Below are 19,615 nucleotides of genomic sequence, written 5' to 3'. Positions count from 1 at the left end.
CGTATGTCAGATATATATAACAAGCTAATACTTCATGAACTTACGTGAAATCTGTATACAGTATTATAAGGAATTCTGAAATTCATGTTTGCCTTGTACACATCATTGTCAAGAGACAAAAAAATTTGTTAATTTTCTACAGAAACTTAAGAAACACTAATGTTATGGTATAAAGTTTTTGTCAAATGTTGGTTCATTTGTTTTATAGTTTCAGTTGTGAATGTGCCACTTATTTCTGGTTTTAAAATTTCTGAAAGCTTGTACTGTCTCCTTCAGCTCTGTAATTCTGACTGATGGATTCTTGCTTTCAAGAGTTTATCAGTTTCATTGGATTATATGGATGCGTTTTGGCAAAGTGGTGTCTTTTCTGCAACTGATGCGCAGGAATTGTTTTTTAAAAGAGTAAAAAATATGTTACTCGCTGTGTTGTCATATCCCCCCCCCCCCCCTTCCACTTTCTTTAATTCTTCATTTCTTGTCCTCAGTTTTGACGTACTGGCTGAAAAAAAATAGGGGTTGGATGTGCAACTACTGTCTACTGTAAATGATGTAGCTGACAGATACACAGTTGCGTTTCACATGTTAACGTCACTTTTCACAACCCCCTGGCTGGCTGCTGTGACCGAGTGGCTCTAGGTGCTTCAGTCTGGAACCATGCTGCTGTTATGGTCACAGGTTCGAATCCTGTCTTGGGCATGGATTTGTGTGATGTCCTTATGTTAGTTAGGCTTACGTAGTTATAAGCCTAGGGGACTGATGACCTTAGATGTTAAGTCCCATAGTGCTTGGAGCCATTTGAACCGTTTGCACAACTCCCTGATAATACACAGTTATTTGGCCAGTGCACTATTGTTATAACTTCCCGTAAGCCTCATTAATAGTTAGCAGGCGAGCATCCACATACTGCTACAATAGTTTCCTGTTGAACATCAATGAGCAGTAAAAACATAACCCCATAATTCACAGTTCTTTCAGAATAATCAGTTATTATGGAACAGACATTATCACTGCTTTAACACACGGCCTATTGGTGTAACACTTATTTCACTGTTAGGTTGATGCATTGTTATCATTCTAACCAACATAGGTTCATCGTCTGAAACTCGGTCATGGACTGACTGTCTCGTGACCAAAAACCGGGTCCTTATATATCCTCACAATAATATGTGCTGAAACTACACAGTGTTCGAAGTTAAATTTACAGAAATTAAATTAAAACTTAACTCATTAAATTAACTAAATACATCAAAAGATTCCGTCTTTTTAACAGTTTCTTCTACTACAAGAGTTAAGCCAAATTATTTGTTTAAATGATGAAATTAACATACATAGTTATATAAACAATACTTTTGACAAAACTGTTAATTACTTTGGAATTAATGAGGGGCTGGTTTCGCTAACATGTTTTCGAATAGAGCCAAATGTATCCTTTAAGAATGCTGTTGTTTCATCTACCAAATCTCTATAATTAGTACAGAATTTATATTTGTTTATATGCCAACAGTAGAATTTAAGTTATGAAACAATTACTGATTTAACCCTATAAAGAAAGATACGAACTGGGAGTAGTCGAAAAAAGTAGAAAATCAATTACATACATAAAACTAAGCACAAAATTGTATCTGGTGTTTATGTTCTTTTAAACTGGGGGCCAACCTTTTTCGTTTATGAAAATACAGATTATATTCACATACGTCAATGGTAATTAATTAAAAAATGATGGCAAAACAAGAGGGGAAGTAAAAATATCCCAGCTTGTTTCATCACAGACTCCACAGACTGACCTCACAAGCAAGCTGATGTTTCTGCGGACCCCATGGGGCAGGATCATCCTGCTTCTGTGCCCTGTAGTAGTGACTCATCCCCAGCCGTCACTCGGCAGCCATCGAGGTGCCACCCCTACATCTCATCCTCATCATGACTCTCCTCCAATGGAATGTTCACAGCATTCTGTCCCACAAAGAGGATTTACGGCTGCTTTTAGAATTGCAGTGTCCCCTTGTACTCTGCCTTCAGGAAACAAAATTGTGCCATCACGACCACTTTGAGCTTTCACATGTCTTACCGATTCGTTTTGACCTTCTCCCTGAGGATGGCATTCCATCTCATGGGGGCATCATGCTGCTCATACGGGATGACATTCATAGTCCACCCATCTTCCTGACTACCAATCTTCAACCTGATGCAGTTTGCCTTTTCCTTCCCCACCTGACTTTTTCCCTCTGTACCATTTATGTCTCTCTGTCATTTGCTGTCACCAGGACAGACTTCCTTCAGCTTATTCGGCAGCTACCTCCCCATGTTTTTGCTACTCAGTGACTTTAATGTGCATCAACCCATTTGAGGTTCTCCCATGACCTGTCAGAGAGGTGCTCTCTTGGCTGACCTTAACCAGCTTAACCTCAACCAGCTTAACCTCTTCTGCCCTAACACTGGAGCACTCACTTTCCTTTCCGACTCCTCGCACACCTATTGCCATTTGGACCTATCCTAATGCACTGCCCAGCTTGCCCGTCGTCTTGAGTGGTCTGTTCTTTCTGACACCTATTTGAGTGACCATTTCCCGTTTACTGACTCCTACCCCATTCACGTGCACTCTCAAATGGCAGTTTCGTAAGGCTGACTGGCAGCTTTACTTCTCCCTGGCGATGTTCGAAGAACAAGATTTCCCCAGTTATGATGACCAAGTGGACTATCTCACAAACATTATCCTTACTGCTGCGGAACGTTCCATTCCCCACACTTCTTCTTTACCACGTCATGTCCCAGTCCCTTAGTGGACTAAGGCATGCCACGACGCAATTTGCGCACGGAGACATGCTGTCTGCCTTTTTAACCACCATCCTTCGATGGCAAACTGCATTCATTACAATTAGACGCATGCAAAGTGTCGTTGCGTTCTTCAGGATAGCAAAAGAGCTAGCTGGATTTCATTCACTAGTTCCTTTAACAGTTCCACACCTTCCTCTGTTGTGTGGGCCAACCTCAGATGGCTCCCTGGGACCAAGATCCATTTCCCAATTTCTGGCCTGACAATGTCATCGTGGACCCTATTGCTATCTCCAACACCTTAGGCTGCCATTTTGTGGAAGTTTCAAGCTCTTCCCACTATCATCCTGCCTTCCTCCATTGGAAGCAAGCAGAGAGGCTCGGGTGATACCCTTCTCTTCTCCGAATAGTGTGTGCTACATTGCCGCCTTTACTATGAGGGAGCTAGATCATGTTCTCAGTTCATCCCAATCCTCTGCCCCAGGGCCAGACGCCGTCCACATCCAGATGTTGCAGCACCTTTCTCTTGTGGGCAAGCACTTTCTCCTTAAAACGTACAACTGCATCTGGGCAGAGGGCACATTTCACAGATGCTAGTGTGAAACCACTGTCATTCCCATACCTAAGCCCAGTAAGGACAAAAACCTTCCTTCTAGCTACCAACACATCTCTCTTACCACCTTTGTTTGTAAGGTGATGGAATGTATGATCCGTAGCTGGCTGGTGTGGTGACTCAAGTCTTGCAATGTACTAATGAATGCACAGTGTGGATTTTGAGTGCGGCGTTCTGCAGTTGACCATCTCATTACTTTGTCCACCCTTGTCATGAATGGTTTTCTATGGAAATCCCAGACTGCGACCGTGTTTTTTGATTTGGAGAAGGCATACAACACCTGCTGGAGATCTGGTATTCTCCGTACTCTTTACACGTGGTGCTTCTGTGGGCGCCAGCCCTGTTTCCTTCAGGTATTTTTAAAAGACCGAGTTTTCAAGGTGCATGCGGGTTCTGCCTTGTTGGACACCGTTAGCCAGAAAAATGGTGTGCCTCAGGGTTCCGTTTTGAGTGTCGTCCTCTTTGCTATCAGTATTAACCCTATAATGACCTGTCTCCTGCCGGGCATCTCCGGCTCCCTTTTCGTTGACAATTTTACCAACCATTGCAGTTCTCCACAGACCTGTCTCACTGAGTGACGTTTTCAGTGCTGTCTTGATCATCTTTACTCCTGGAACATCGACAATGGCGTTCGCTTTTCCACTGACAAAGTCATCTGTATGAATTTCTGGTGGTGCAAATGGTTTCTCTTGCCGTCTCTACATCTTGGGCTTGTTGCCCTTCCGTTCATTGAAACTATGAAATTCCTGCGGCACATGCTCAATAGGAAACACTCTTGGTCCTCCCATGTGTCTTACCTGGCAGCTCGCTGTACTCAGTTCCTCAGTGTCCTATGTGTCCTCAATGGTACTTCCTGGGATGCTGATCAAACCACCTTCCTCTGTTTGTACCGGTCCCGTGTCCATTTGAAACTCAACTATGGGTGCTCTGTTTATGCGTCTGGATGTCCATCCCTCTTATGTTGTCTCAACACCATCAACCATCATGACATCCATTTGACCAGGGACGCCTTTTACACTAGCCCGGTTGACAGTCTGTATGCTGGGGCTGCTCAATTACCACTGTCCTATCACCATGACTTTCTCCTCAGCAGGTATGCATGCCGTTTGTATGCCACGCGTGGCCACGCATTCTGTGCCACCTTCTTCGATGATTCCTTTGATCACCAGTATGGGGTGCATCCTTGTTCTCTGTTACCTCCTGGAGTCCGCTTTCGGCACTTGCTACAGTGGATTAACTTCACACTACCTGCAACTTTCCTGGTGGGTGTGAGCCCTTCACCACCTTGGCTTCGTGAAGGGCCCATGTTAACTTTGGCCTTCATTTTCTTCCTAAGGACACTACTCCATCCTCGGTCTATCGCCTACAGTTTCACAACATTCGCATGGAACTTCGCGATAGCACCTTTGTACACACTGATGCTCTCGGACTGACCATGTGGTTGGGTGTGCCTTCGTCATTATCACCCATTGCTTCGATATCGGCGTCTGGCAAACTGCTCAGTCTTCACAGCCGAGCTCTTCGCCCTGTATCAGGCCACGGAGTACATCTGGAGACACAGCCTTTTCAATCGTGTTCTCTGCTCAGACTCACTCTTCGCCCTTCAAAGTCTGTGCGCTGTTCCTGGTCATGTCGGTCTGCTAGGAAACGAGGCTGCTGATGCTGCTGCCAAGGTTGCAGTCCTCGTTCCTCAGCCTGTGAGTTCCTCTGTTCCCTCTGATGATCTCCGTGTTGCTGTGTGTCAGGAGGTGGTGTCCCTTTGGCATCGCCAATGGTCCTCCCTTCATGGGAATAAGCTCAGGATTATGAAGCCTCTCCCACCGGCTTGGACAACCTCCTCTCGGCCCTCCCGCCTGGAGGAGGACATTTTAACTAGGCTGCGTATTGGGCACTGCTTTTTTAGCCATCATCATTTGATAAGTGGCACTATCTCAGCACTTTGTACACATTGTGTCCAAGTTTTAACTGTTGGCCACTTCCTGATGGAATGCCCAATTTTTTAACTGCTTACGTTCCCACTTGGGTTTGCCATCTGAGTTATCAGCCATTTTAGCAAATGACACACGGGCTGCCGACCCCATTTTACTTTTTATCTGCCAAAGCAATATGGCGATGGCCATTTAATTTTGAGTTATTGACCTCCATTTCAGTATGATGTCTTTTTTTTAGCCCTTTTTCCATGTGCCTGTTTTTAGCTGTCTTCTATTATGTCAATAGGGACTGACATATAATCATTTTTTAAACTCCTCTCTGTCTTCGTGTTCTATATTTTTGAGTTCGGCGTGTGTGACCCCAGTTGTTTCTTGTGCCCTAAAGCAAAACAAAAGCAAATATCCCCTTGCTCCACACTCCCAACATTTCCCTTTTCTCACCAGGATCACATCACTCAATTACACAATGATGTAGCCCTGTAATAGCAGAATTATTGTGCAATCATTGTTTTTAATATCTTTTTCATTGTAAGTGATGTTTACCTTGGGATTAGTAGGTATCTAATATTACCACAGTTTGCTATTTCATCGTTATAATTAGAGCACATCATCATCATCATCATCATCATCATTATTATTATTATTATTATTATTATTATTATTATTATTTCAATATTAAAAAATGCAGTCTAGTGAAATAATGAAGCAGTTAGACAGCCATCTAACACGCATTTTGTAGTGCATAAAAGTATTCCACACACAAATTAGTAAGAAGTTGGAGACAATAGAAACTTCTTTGGTAGAGCATACAGGAGGCCAAATACATTGTGTAATTGCTGATGTCAAACTAACTCTTTCCAACTCTTGACACATTCCACATACCATGGGGTTGCATACATAACAAACTAAATTTGTTACAGTTTGGGTCTCTCATGATTTTTAACAAAAATTTCTGTTTTGTTTGTATTTTAAAGATACTTTTATTTTGAATATGGGAATTCGAGTTTTTAGTTTCTTTACAGTTAAGTTGGGTGGAAAGATAAACTTTCATAATTCATGATAGACAGAAGAAAATCCTTACTCAATGCACTTAAATTTACAGAAAACTGGAACACGATGCAGCTTGTCTCATATCCAAGTCACATGCTCATTTCCTAATATTTTGTGTATTAAAACAAACAAACAAACATGTTACCAAGAAATTTCACATGAAAGTATTCAATAAGTTGTTCAGTCATCTAATGGTTGATGAAATAGATAATAGATGTTATGAATAATTACTCTTCAAACACTACATATGAGAAATTAAAAAGTTTTTCAGAGACAAAATTATGTGAGTAGTCCTTAATTTATTTAGGGCTTATTATAGTACAACTAGGCAGCCAAAGTACTCAAATACTATATGTCAAGGTTTTCTGTTAATAACTATTTTGAGAAAATTATTTCCTAATTTTGACAAACATGCTGAATTCCACTTAACCTGGTTCGTGTTGGAAAAGGTAAGTATGTGTGCTTTTTTGAGTCAGGTCAACAATACATGTTGCTCTCCTGAAAAATGATGAAATATTCCATCCACTGGGAAAACTTCAAGGCAAAATATGCATGCTTGTACTCTGTTGTTTGGGGTCTCTTGGCAGGTACTGCTTTTATCTTGATCAGCTACTCCAGTTACCAATGAAGAGTGTATGTTGTGAGGCAGCTAATTAGTCGCAATGAAGCAATTGAAATGGAGCCTCTGTCAGATTGATCCATCACTAGATGTTTAAGAACTGTTGTAGCTTATAGAGACAGCTTAATGAGAACTTTGTTTCAATCCTGTGAAGTTTCTGTTTACCATGACTGTGAATGTCCACTCTTCCAGCCTTTCTTTCTTTCTTGTCTTGAGATTTGTCCGTGTTCCCAATAAATGGTGCTGAATGCACTATAGTGTCTGACTCGTAAGATGATATGCACATTTTCTGTGTTGTCCTCTCCTGCTCTTTCTAGTAGAGTACATTTTACTTCTGATTTTTTTTCTCTTTTCTATTTACTATACAGTTCGAATATAACATACTTCCTCAAATGTCTGCTGTGCATTCTGGTACAAGGCAATGGAATAGTGTGGTCAACCATTTACAGGTATTCATCTGTAGTGTAGATTTATGTGCACCGTGCATGGGGTTGAGCTTTAATTTTCTCCTAGAAAGCCCTGGCAGTTTTCTTACATTAGCTTGCTCTCCTTAAATTTTGTATTTCATGCTGTTGAGAGGTTGTAATGTGCAACTAACAAAAACCACTTTTAACTTAGTAATTGAAGTGCTGAGTCATTAATAGGTACATATACAAAACTGAGATCTTTATATGACTGTTGACGGCTCATCACTTCAACTACTTGGTGAGTTTTCACCTTTATGCCCAGATAATTAAACTTATTTGTATTCAATCAAAGACTTTCCATTACCACGTTTAAAACCACTTTTCCATTTTAGACATTTTAGAAAAATTTGTTCCCCAGTTTATACAAGGTGTCTCTGGAAGAATGTGCAGTATTCAGGGGGATGACAGGGACGATCATTCAAAGCAAAAAAAGCCTAGTAAACAGAGGCTCTAGTATGCATACCTTAAGAGTTGTGTGCCCTTCTTCATCTTTGATACTGTGAAACAAATCTCTTCTACTGGAAGCTCTTTGCTTTGCATATTTTGAGAGTTTGTAGTATGGATCGAAACAAGGAAAAAAAAGGCCCATTAAGCTTCTACTGAACAAGGGCTCATAGCTCCATTTTAGAGTCTATGTTTTACGAGGTCTGTTCAAAAAATTCCGAAACACTTGTAATTTTGTATCAATGGTGTGTTGGAGCAAAAAGCTATTGGCATCCCTGCACATGCCTGTGTTTAATGTTTAACTGCTCAAAGTTTCACTGCTGTATGTCTGTTAATTATTGTTCAGTGCTATATTGAGTAGAGCATTATGTCGTACAGTTTGCAAATTTCAAGATGGTGGAGTTAGAGAAGCAACACGTCTGCATTAAATTTTCTGAGCAAGTTGAGGAAACCTTTACAGGGACATACCAAATGGTGCAGGAAGCCTATGGAGATGAGTGCTTAAGCCATACTTATGCATGGTTCACACGGTTTAAAATGGCCAGACAGAAGTTAAAGATGACCCTTGTTCAGGAAGCCCTTTGACATCTGTTGGCAATGCTCAAGTCAGGAACTTCAACGAAATTGAGTGTGCCAGTCAAAGACTGGATCATGTCATGAAATCCTGACATAGCATCATGGAATACATCGTGTTGCTGCCAAGTTCGTCCCATGGCTCATGAGTCAAGACCAGAAAGATCTTTGCCTCACAATCTGTGAAGAGCTTTTGTATCGCGCAAATGAAAACAAGATGTTCCGTAAGAGAATTATAACTATTCATCCTTGTTGATGCGTGACTATCGCCCAAAAAATGAAATCACTGTGCTGCCTCATCCTCCATACCTGGCCCCTACAGACTTCTTCTCCCCCAAAGTTGAAAACCCCATTGAAAGGATCAAGATTTGCAACGATAGTCAAGATAACAGAAAATTCTCAGATAGCGCTTTGCGTGGTCCAGCAAGGGGCATACCAAAACTGCTCTGGCAGTGGAAATGGCATTGGGAGTGGTGTACCATTTGTGGAGGAAGGTATTTTGAAAGAGACAATGCACTATAGGAGAAGCAAATTCTTCCACAGTATCGAAGGTGGAGAATTACTCATACCTCGTAAGGTATGCATTTTAGAGCCAATGTTTACTAGACTTTTTTGCTTCGAATGATCGTTGCTGTCATACCCCTGAATATTAACCATTTGTCCCAGGACAGCCTGCCTACTGGTTGTATCAAAATTTCTTCAGTTTGCTGTTTGTATGTTTATTTTGCTCCAACCTGATTGACGCGTTTCTTGGACTTTTATTTTCCACACACCCGACACTCACGTCATGACTTGGTGTCTATTTGTGCTTTCGTGTAGCATCCAGAAAAGTGAGTACTCACTCGGTGCTTGTACACTGTTAATGTATCCTCCTATTGATAATAGGAGTGAGCTGTTATGAGTTTCTGTAATTGAATCTCCCTAGTATTTCATCAGTTTAGAGTTTGAGAGAATTGGTTTGATTTCAAACACCTAACGTAACTGTTGTAAGCTTTTGAATCATATGATTGCTGAAAATAAAGATCAGTGATAAGTGCAGATGAACTTCAGACTAATTGTTAAAGAATATTCACAAGAACTGCAGCATCATGCACAATATTACGATGAAAAGAATATATAAGTATGAATTTGCATGGTGATACATTGTGCATGACATAGAAAATAAAATTAGTTGGAAACAGGAAGTTTGTTAGTATAAGTTTAATTGAGAGTCAAACTATTTTGTCTTATGAACTAAAAATTTTTTTCTCCCACAGCCAAAGCCAGAATATGCTCCTCAGAACCCAATAACTCACCCACTTTATGGGAGTGCGCAACCAGACCCTCCAGCAGCAAACTTCCAAAATGTGAGTATTTTTTAAGTAAAGCACTATAAATAATGGGTTTTTTATTTTATTAATGAAGAATTAGGATGGATTGCTGCTCACAGCATAGAGAAGGCAGACAGGCACATTTATGAGCAGATTGTGGATATTACTAAGCTGTCAGCACAGGTCCTTCATCAGATGTACGTATACACACACACACACACACACACACACACACACACACTCGAATTGACATACACGTGGCCGCTGTCGTCTCCAGGCATTGTGACCAGACATTTGCATTGTTGCGGTTTATATTATGATTTAGGAAGTTGGATATTAAATAAACTTGTTACTGTTAAAATCATATGTTAAAATATAATGTACAAATTTACTTTAGCAGTAAACATGAAAAAAGTTAGTAAAAAAGTGAATTATTCCATAGTGGCCATATACACAAAGTCAGATTATTCCAAACATAAATTATGGAAAAGGTAAAATAGAGAAAAACCACTTAAACTAGCTCAAAAATTTAAATACTTGCCCCTGACACAAAATGACACTCAACTGTTCTCAAGCTGCTTACATGAAACAAATTATTGATGCAAGCTTGCACATGCTCACTAAGGCTTCTGTTATTGACACCATCAAACAACAAAAATTAATATTGGACACTGCTTCAACATAACAAATAATCAATACACACACTACACTAAAACTAAACTGCGAACTAACTACTGTTTAGTGGAAGCCTTTTTATACCAGTTTACAATCTGTCGACGTGTGCGACTTCAACTAGCACTTGTCTTCACAGAAGTTCAGTATTGCTCTTCTTCCATTACTTTAAGCTCTTCTTCCATTACTTTAATGCTCATCTCTTTTCCTTCTTGACAGGTTCTAGGTAACTTTTCGAGCATGAAACACAGGTGCACAAGTATTAGTAATATGTACGAGGGTCACTCCAAAACAAATGCACAATTTTTCTTTTTTTTTTTTTTAATCCATCTTTTATTCTACATGTTTGAAATTTTACAGTGTGTAGATACATCCTTTAGGAACAATATTTTCATTTCTCCACATAATTTCCATCCCTTTCAACTGCCTTACGTCATCTTGGAACCAGCGCCTGTATACCTGCACGGTAAAATTCTGGACCAGCCTGTTGGAGCCACTGTTTGGCAGCGTGCACAAGGGAGTCATCATCTTCAAACCTTGTTCCACGAAGAGAGTCTTTCTGTTTCCCAAAGTGATGATAGTCACATGGAGCCAGGTCAGGACTCTAAGGCGGGTGTTTCAGTGTTGTCCATCCGAGTTTTGTGATCACTTCCATGGTTTTTTGACTGACATGTGGCCGTCCGTTGTCGTACAACAGCAAAACATCCTGCTTTTGCCGATGGTAGTTCCACTTGGCATGATGTCCATAAGCAAGAGTCCTTCAGAATCGAAAAACACCGTAGCCATAAATTTTCCAGCAGAAGGTGTGGTTTTGAATTTTTCTTCTTGGGTGAATTTGCATGATGGCACTCCATTGATTGACTCTTCATCTCTGGTGAAAAATGTTGGAGCCATGTTTCATCACCTGTCGCAATTCTACCAAGAAATTCATCTCCACCATTCTCGTACTGTTCCAAAAGTTCGCTGCATACCGTTTTTCTTATTTCTTTGTGAGCCACTGTCAACATCCTGGGAAGCCACCTAGCACAAACCTTTTTTAACGCCAACACTTTCAGTATTCTGCGAACACTTCCTTCCCCTATCCCAGCGCAGTGTGACAAATCGTTCACTGTGATGCGTCTGTCAGCAGTCACCAATTCATTAGCTCTCAGCGCATTGTCTGCAGTGTGTGCAGTACCAGGCCTGCTGCTGTGAGGACAATCCTCAATATTGCCGTGCCCACTTTAATCACGTAACCTGCTTGCCCAGTGACTAACCGTACTGCAATCGACAGCAGCATCTCCTTACATCTTTTTCAACCTCTTGTGGATGTTTCCCACTGTCTTGTTTTCACAGCACAGGAATTCTATGAGAGCACGTTGCTTCTGACGAACGTCAAGTGTAGCAGCCATCTTGAAGACATGCTGTGATGGCGCCACTCACGGGAACAGGTTGAACTAAGTTTGAAAACAAGTGAGAAGGATGTATCTACACACTGTAAAACTTTCACACATGCAGAATGAAAACTGTATTTTTACAAAAGTAGTGTGCATTTCTTTTGGAGTGACCCTCGTATTACTACTAATATTGTACATTCAAAATATGTCTTCAAAGAGACAAATGTAGTTCTGTTCTTGTACACTAGTTGCAATTTTATGATGTCCAACACAGGCTTTGCTTTTTGGTAATTCAATATTGATCACACAACAATATTACATGTAAAGTTAGAAATTCCTGAAAATGCATCTGCTTTCTACAGGATTCTAAGCCACACTCTTTTATTCAGTATTATTTGCTTTTTCTGTCTTTGCTTATTTCAGTGGTTTATAAGCCATATGAATGGAGCCAGCATAAACAGTTTCTCTGCTTTACTGCCTGTTGGTAATACAAAAATAACTATACTTACAAACTCAAACATTCAATTAATTGAATTTTCCTAAGGTTCTGCTGAATTTTTACCATGGCAAAAGGACTCTTGGGCCTGACAGAAGTGATATATTAGGAAAACAGAATAGAAAGATGAAGGGGAAGATAATAGAGAGAGGAGGATATCAGAGATAGTATATTGATAAGTGCTTGACAGCTTCAGTCTGGAAGTGATAAAATGATACAATGTGTGTGGGGGGGGGGGGATGAGAGGGGGAGAGGGGGGGGGGGAGAGAGAGAGAGAGAGAGAGAGAGAGAGAGAGAGAGAGAGAGAGAGAGAGAGAGAGAGAGAGAGAAGCGTCTATCAATAACAGTATAACAACAGTGAGATGTTTGTTGCCTTTGCAGGCAGCGGTGAATGGTGTATATGGAAATATGGGTCAGCAACAGCCGTATGTACCATATAATGCACCACCTCATGCGCAACAGCAGCAGCAACAACAACAACCACCAGCTGCAGGCCCTGTGGTCACTGCAAAAGCTGTGGAGCCTCCAAAGCCAAAGGGACCTATACCGGAAGAGCACATGTATCTGCAGACAGTTTTTGATGAACTGAGGAATAGATGCTACAATACCGCCACAAATCCAGTAAGGAAACAGTTTCTCTTGAATACCTCTCAGTATTTATAATTTAGCCAGAATGTCACAATTGTTGATCTCTTGAAAATTGGCATTTTTTCCGGTCTGTTGATCCATTGTCTCATCTGATTTATTACGCATTTTTTCTGGTTTTATCAACTAGATATTGGAATAGGAATGTAACAAATCCAGGATTATCTATTCTGGATCACACAAAAGAAATTTAGTTTACCACCTGGATAGATTGATAAATTTATCCTCATTTTTATTATAGTCTACCTAGCAGTGAAATTGTGTCCATTTCCTACCTGCTCATCAAAGCTGGAAGATTGTTTATAGTGGAAGTCCCCCACAACTTCACAATGCAAGTGAGAACTAGTGATTGGTAGGTAAGATACATATTTACACAATCAATTGTATAATTAGGTGATACACAATCAACTGTACAATTAGGTGAGAGGGTATGGACTTCTTTTCAGACAGTACATGAAGTACAGATTGCAAGTAGATTTTATGTATTTGTTCAAATTATTATTGAATATTATCTCAGAGGGACGTGGTACCCAAAAAAATTTAACATCCAATGCAAGTAAAGGACAGTATTCTAGTTTTGTAGCCAAAAGTATTATTTTATTGCACAGATTCTGTCACAATGGTTATGGAATTCTTTTAGTTGTGTGTATTTGTTTTTATCATGCATAGAAGAAGGGAGAGAAAGCAGCAAAGATAACGGATAAAAAGCATGTCGATAATGTTACTGTAGATGCTAATTCCAGCCAAGTAACAGGTTTTCCACATAGTCCGGGAAGTACATTGAAACTAGTGAAATAATTCATGATAATGCAGTGATGTTTTCTAAGTACGTGTGTGGTTAAGCAGATATTTTAAATTTTGGCTTATTTTAGCTTAATTGAAAATTCGAAACAGCGTATTCATGTATCCTTCAACAAGTAGTAGTTCACATTTAATAACAGAATCTCTTCAACTTTTTAACATGTTTTGTGCACGAGTACAACAAATATTTATTATGAAGCCTGTTCTGAAAATTGCCTCTCTTTGTTGGAAAATCTTGAATGAGCTTTTGTGGATTCAATCCGATTTCTTTGAGGTGCACCAAGTGTTCCCATACCTGATGTATGACATTTCAAATAAGCAACCAGTTTTGCTTCTTCCAACATATTTTGCACAATGAGATTCAGTATGTGAGCGAATCAGTTGGATTCATTTGTTATTTCATTTTTCGTGTTTGTCACATTATGAGTTATTACAGCCAGTAATCTTGCCCCCCCCCCCCCCCTCCCATAAATGAATTAGGTATAACCCTATATCGAGGCATACTGTAGCAAAACTCGCTGGAATTCAAACTCCTTTGTTATGAAGTGTGATGTTACGGCTACATAGCTTTCATTATTTCAGATATCCATGTATCTGTGATCGACCAGATGCTTTCAGCTGTAAGAAGCAATTCTCATACAGCATTCATACACTTTTCGTATTCTGGTGGAAACATATTTCCAGATATTGTGTTTCTGCTCAGCGAACAATATGTTTGCCAAATGCAATAAAACTTCCTCCTTGGATTACTGGAAAAGGCTGGAAGTCCATTGTGAATAACTGTGAAAGAAGTTTGTTTAGATTCTTCTACCAGACTGTTGGATTACTTTCGTAGTTAGAATTTTTGTGGATTATGCCACATATTCATGTGACTTGTAATCATCAGTTTGTGCAGAAGAGCTTTGAGTCTGTTGATTTATATTGTCTTTTGGTATCATCAGTAGTGCCACAAACAAAACTTGTCATAGTTGATTAAGCAGTCACTGTATATTTTAACTGAGCATGTCTTTAACACTGTTGTGGATGCTTTTGCTCCAATTTTTTTTTCAGTTTACTTACAGCTGTTTTAAAACATAATGCTTGACCACAAATGCTCACTGTGTAGTTTTGTTACTTGAGTCTCATGCAGAGAAATGACTGTATAAGTAACTAAATTTCTATCTTTCGTTCACTGTTGACAACCACAACTAAGCACCATATTATAAAATTTCTGTACTGCATTTTCTTATAGTACATTAGTTTTGCATAATATGCCAAGACAGGAATGCAGCAAAGAATGCACAACACACTAGTACCTGTAAAAGTATCATAGAACTGACATTAGAACGAAGCTGTGGAACAATTCTGTAATCGGAGAGTGCTCCTGTCAACTGTTACCGAAGGAACAGCCACCAGTTACGGTTATATTTTAGTTATATTCTTACCTGTCATTCCTAAAGATTTCTTTTATAGAGGATAGTAAGTCTTAGAGTTAATTTCCACACAGTCGGAAATAATTTTAATATGTTACAGCAAACCAAAAGGAAACTGGAGGAAGTTGCACGGAAACTGGAAGTCCTGTATGATTGTTTAAGGGAACATAAGGTAAGTGGAAATTATTAAGGATCAGAACTGAATATTTCTGATTTTATAGATAGTGAAAAAAATTCCGTAATTAGATTATTACTGTCTTTACTCCTTTCATTTTGTGTACTGTCACACACTACCTGTAAGTGTTTCTTTCTATTTCTGGTACAGTTATATTTGTGTGTGAATTTACAGCAGGTTAGGTCCTGGTGACAGAGAACTATTTGAAACTGATTGCATCCACATGTTGCTTGTGTGTGTGTGTCAAGACTAAATCACCATCTGCACGTACTGCAGTGACACAGATTTTTGCGTTACTTCCTCCCCTGCCAGTAACACTTATCAGGGCATCTCTTCGATTGGGTCATTTAGTACAATCTATTTAACTTTAAATCTGTTAGTGCGTGCCTATATACGAGAATGAGAGAGAGAGAGAGAGAGAATGAATTCACTTGAGAAAATTATGAAATTACAAGAAGGCCTTCAGGAGGTGAAATTCTAAGTACTGACAATACCTATACTAGCTTTCAGGACTGTTAGTTGCTCCCTTGGGAGAAAAGGAGGACGGGTTGGGGAGCGTTAGAAAGGAGAAGCAGGACACTTAGTGCATTCATCCTACCTTTGAACAGACTTACGTAGCAAATCATATGACGTTGTACAATTTAACATGCACTTTGTACTATGGTGCAGCTTGGTATTTTTCACATCAACGAATTATTGCCGGTGATGAAGGAACTAATAAGTGACATTAGGAATTCTGTGTCCAACTGGGGATCGAGCCCAGGATCTCTGGATTTGTAATCTTGCACGCACTTATTGTATACTCCCTCGGCCAAAAGAAGTGCAAAAAAGGCTTAGTCACTGCAGGACAATTAAAACTGTGTTCCCAGTCCAAAATGTGGTTTTCCTACTCAGTTGTTATCAAAAGATATAACATTATTGAGGAAACTTATCGTTCAGTTCTGATAGTCTCCTCTGTCACCCTCTTCATTCCCTTGGCAGAAATGTGTTCTGTAGCATTGAACAAAAATTATTTTATTGTGAAAATTTTAGGTTAGGCTTTACTGTGTCTGTTACTGACATTAAATGAAACAATAAGTTTACTGTTATCAGTCACTGTCCATTTATCTCCAGGATGCATTTCAATGGTTTAAACCTCATCAGGTGGATTTACATTTGTTAGTATGACATTTGTATGTGTGTTGTATTACAATTTTTTTGGAGGTACTTGGGGCATTGTCTAGTGGAGAAAACAAACCACTACTTCAGAACATGGTTTTGGGTTTCTTTGGACAAAAAATTAAATGTATATCAACTGGTAAACATAAAATAAGTAAAATAAGTAAAATAGAGTACCCCCAGTGGTCACAGGTTCCTTTCGCTGTCATAACACATCACATGTGTACTATCATACTGGAAACTATTGGGTGAAAGGATCATATAGCAGAAGAGAGAACATTATCGCAGAATACAAAGAATATGCATCATGACAACATTATTACAGAATTATTATTATTATTATTATTATTATTATTATTAGTTTTTAAAGGATTTGGAGGTGTTTCTGAGGTGTCAAATACATGCGTTGGAATAAATACTTCAGGTGGTATATAAATCCGATTTTGAAAAGTTAAAATAGCTTAAATTTTACAAACTTTAAGTACGATAATCATATTGGCTACAGCAGTAAAACTGTACACAAATAACAATTTTGATTGGGATTAATAGATAGATATGAGAGGCTTGAGGCCGAAGGAGAGAAAGAGAAAGCGAAAATGACACAGAGAGAGAGGGTGGAAAGAGTGATTGTATGATAGCAATAACTGCCTAAAGGCAGCCATTCATATCTATCTATTAATCCCAATCAAAATTGTTATTTATGTATAATTTTACTTCTGTAGCCAATATGATTATTGTACTTTAAGTTCCTAAAATTTAAGCTATTTTAAATTGTCAAAATCGGCTTTATACACCACCTGAAGTATTTATTCCAGCGCATGTATTTGACACCTCAATCAAAACAAACACCTCCAAAACCTTAAAAAAATTCTGTTATAATGTTGTCATGACATATATTCTTTGTAATTTGTGATAATGTTCTCTCTTCTGCTATATGATCCTTGCACCCAATAGTTTCCAGGCACCATATTTGTTTATAAAGTGTGACAGTATACATGTGATGTGTTAGGACAGCGAAAGGAACCTGTGGCCACTGGAGGTAACCTGTTTTACTTATTTTATGTTTATCAGTTGATATACATTTAATTTTTTGTCCAAAGAAACCCAAAATCATGTTCTGAAAAAGCGCTTTGTTTTCTCCACTAGACAGTGCCACAAGCTCCTCAGAAAATTCGTAACACAACACACATACAAATGTCATACTAACAAATGTAAATCTACTTGATGATGTAGGTTTAAACCTTTTAAACGTGTTGTGCAGATAAATAAACACTGACTCGTAACAGTGGACTTATTGTTCCATTTAATTATTTTATTTTGTTTGCCTGTAAGAATCCTCTTAGTGTAGCTTAGCTGATTGACCGAGAGATGTGACTGAAACAGTGGCAGCCCTTTTGCTGACTATGCAAGAGTGTAGTAGCTCAAGATCTTTACAGATAATTTAAATTGTTGCCAATAGTTTATGGTTGTACTATATGCCGTGTGTCTTTCTTATAAATAGTTGTTTTCATATCACATTTATTTTCAGCTGTCTCCCACAACTCTAACGGACTTACACCAGATGGTACAAATGACGCAGATTGGTGATTACACTGGTGGCCTGGGACTCCATACAAAACTGGTTTCAGGACCAGACTTCTCACAGATTGCTGGTTTCATGCCTGGATTGAAAGTTTTGCTTCAGTCAGCATTGCAACTGAATGTGTACTTGCAGTAATCCTAAAATCAAGCAACAGAATTAAATGAACTGTAGTAAAGCTACAAAGCCATTATTTTTCTCCACATGTATCTATCTGCATGTGTATGCAAAAGTAGGGGGATAAAATGGTACATGTGTGGAACTGGAGGGAGTTAATGCCACATGAAGTTGGGCTGAGAGCAGCAGACTTTTAGGACATTTTCAATTGTACTAGGTGTTAAGGAAAAGAAAAGAATTTTTTGTGACTACCATCAGTTTGTAAATATGTGTTACATTTTAATGGTGCTGCAAAATATTTTGTATATTGATGAAAATGAAATCATGTTTACTTCACTTCACCAATTCATTTAGATTTATATTTATTTCCATTAGTCTGTGAGTTTTTGGAATCTGTAAGACAAAGCAAAGTTACACAAAATGCATTCTTGTCACAAAATTAAGCTGGGTTTAATTTTGACACTCGAATTCTTTGGAATTTTATTCTAACTTTGCCTAAAAGCTAGTAAATTGTTTTTCCACCAAACATAGAGATGTAATATTGCCTCTTTCATTGTTAGAGATTTGTGGGTGAGAGACATCATAAACACTGTACATGCTTTCTTGGTATATGGAAACGGTGGAAGACTGTTTCTTCGTACCAGTAGATCTGTATACAATGTGTATCATAAATTTTTATGGCAGAATTGTGTTTTCAGAATTGTGCTTGTCAGTGTTCTGACAATTTCCATTGAAGCCGTTGGTAAAAATAAAAGCATCAGATCAGCTTTTTGTAATTGTTTGTAAAGTAGCCAAAAATTAATAATTTGTATTATTGTTATATGGTTGTCTGTCTAATTGTGAAAATCCTCAAAAGTGTGTTACTGTGGGCATAAACACAACAGGAATATGTGATTTGTTTTAGTAACAATGAAAATTTGATACTGATGAATAAATTCTGATAAAATACTATGAGGCTCACAATGTTTCAATAAAATTAAGTTACAATAGCTGTAATTCTTTCAGTAATCACTGGCAAAATTTGACAGTGGTTGTGGCCGTTTCACATTATGTCCACTGTTAGGAAGTCATGTCTTCTATTCCCCCTTGTCTTCACACTTGTATCAAACGAACATTCACTCGATAAAACTAATAAATTATGAGTCAGAATTGCTGACCATTACTTATCTTCAGAATGCAAAATTACGCATATATGAAAGTGTGTGTGTGTGTGTGTGTGTGTGTGTGTGTGTGTGTGTGTGTGTGTGTGAGAGAGAGAGAGAGAGAGAGAGAGACACTACGTAGCTTTCAGAATGAATAGTTCCATTGTCAGAGAGGAGGGATTGACAGGTTTTTGGAGGTTAAAAAAAGAAGGCCAGGTCATTCAGACCATAGGATGAGAGGGACTGAGCACATGTCACGTGTGGTC

General features: G+C 38.9%; 1 protein-coding gene across 3 annotated transcripts in view; it reads left to right on the top strand.

The window, feature by feature from the left end:
• Positions 1-19,158, top strand: part of LOC124777989 (protein transport protein Sec31A) — a 162,690-nt gene extending 143,532 nt beyond the window's left edge. For 2 of the 3 annotated variants that reach the window (XM_047253557.1, XM_047253555.1), the window contains 5 exons: positions 7,351-7,431; positions 9,723-9,812; positions 12,702-12,941; positions 15,279-15,350; positions 18,040-19,158. In XM_047253557.1, the coding sequence (XP_047109513.1) occupies positions 7,351-7,431; positions 9,723-9,812; positions 12,702-12,941; positions 15,279-15,350; positions 18,040-18,228 (672 nt within the window). In that variant the 3' untranslated portion in view covers positions 18,229-19,158. The remainder of the gene's footprint in view (positions 1-7,350; positions 7,432-9,722; positions 9,813-12,701; positions 12,942-15,278; positions 15,351-18,039) is intronic. The other variant, XM_047253556.1, reaches the window with a different exon arrangement.
• Positions 19,159-19,615: the final 457 nt, after the last annotated feature.

Source organism: Schistocerca piceifrons, chromosome 2 (genome assembly GCF_021461385.2).
Source record: "Schistocerca piceifrons isolate TAMUIC-IGC-003096 chromosome 2, iqSchPice1.1, whole genome shotgun sequence".
In the NCBI taxonomy this organism is placed as follows: domain Eukaryota; kingdom Metazoa; phylum Arthropoda; class Insecta; order Orthoptera; family Acrididae; genus Schistocerca; species Schistocerca piceifrons.
The sequence above is the reverse complement of the archived record's forward strand: the minus strand, read 5'-3'. Positions and strand labels throughout refer to the sequence as shown.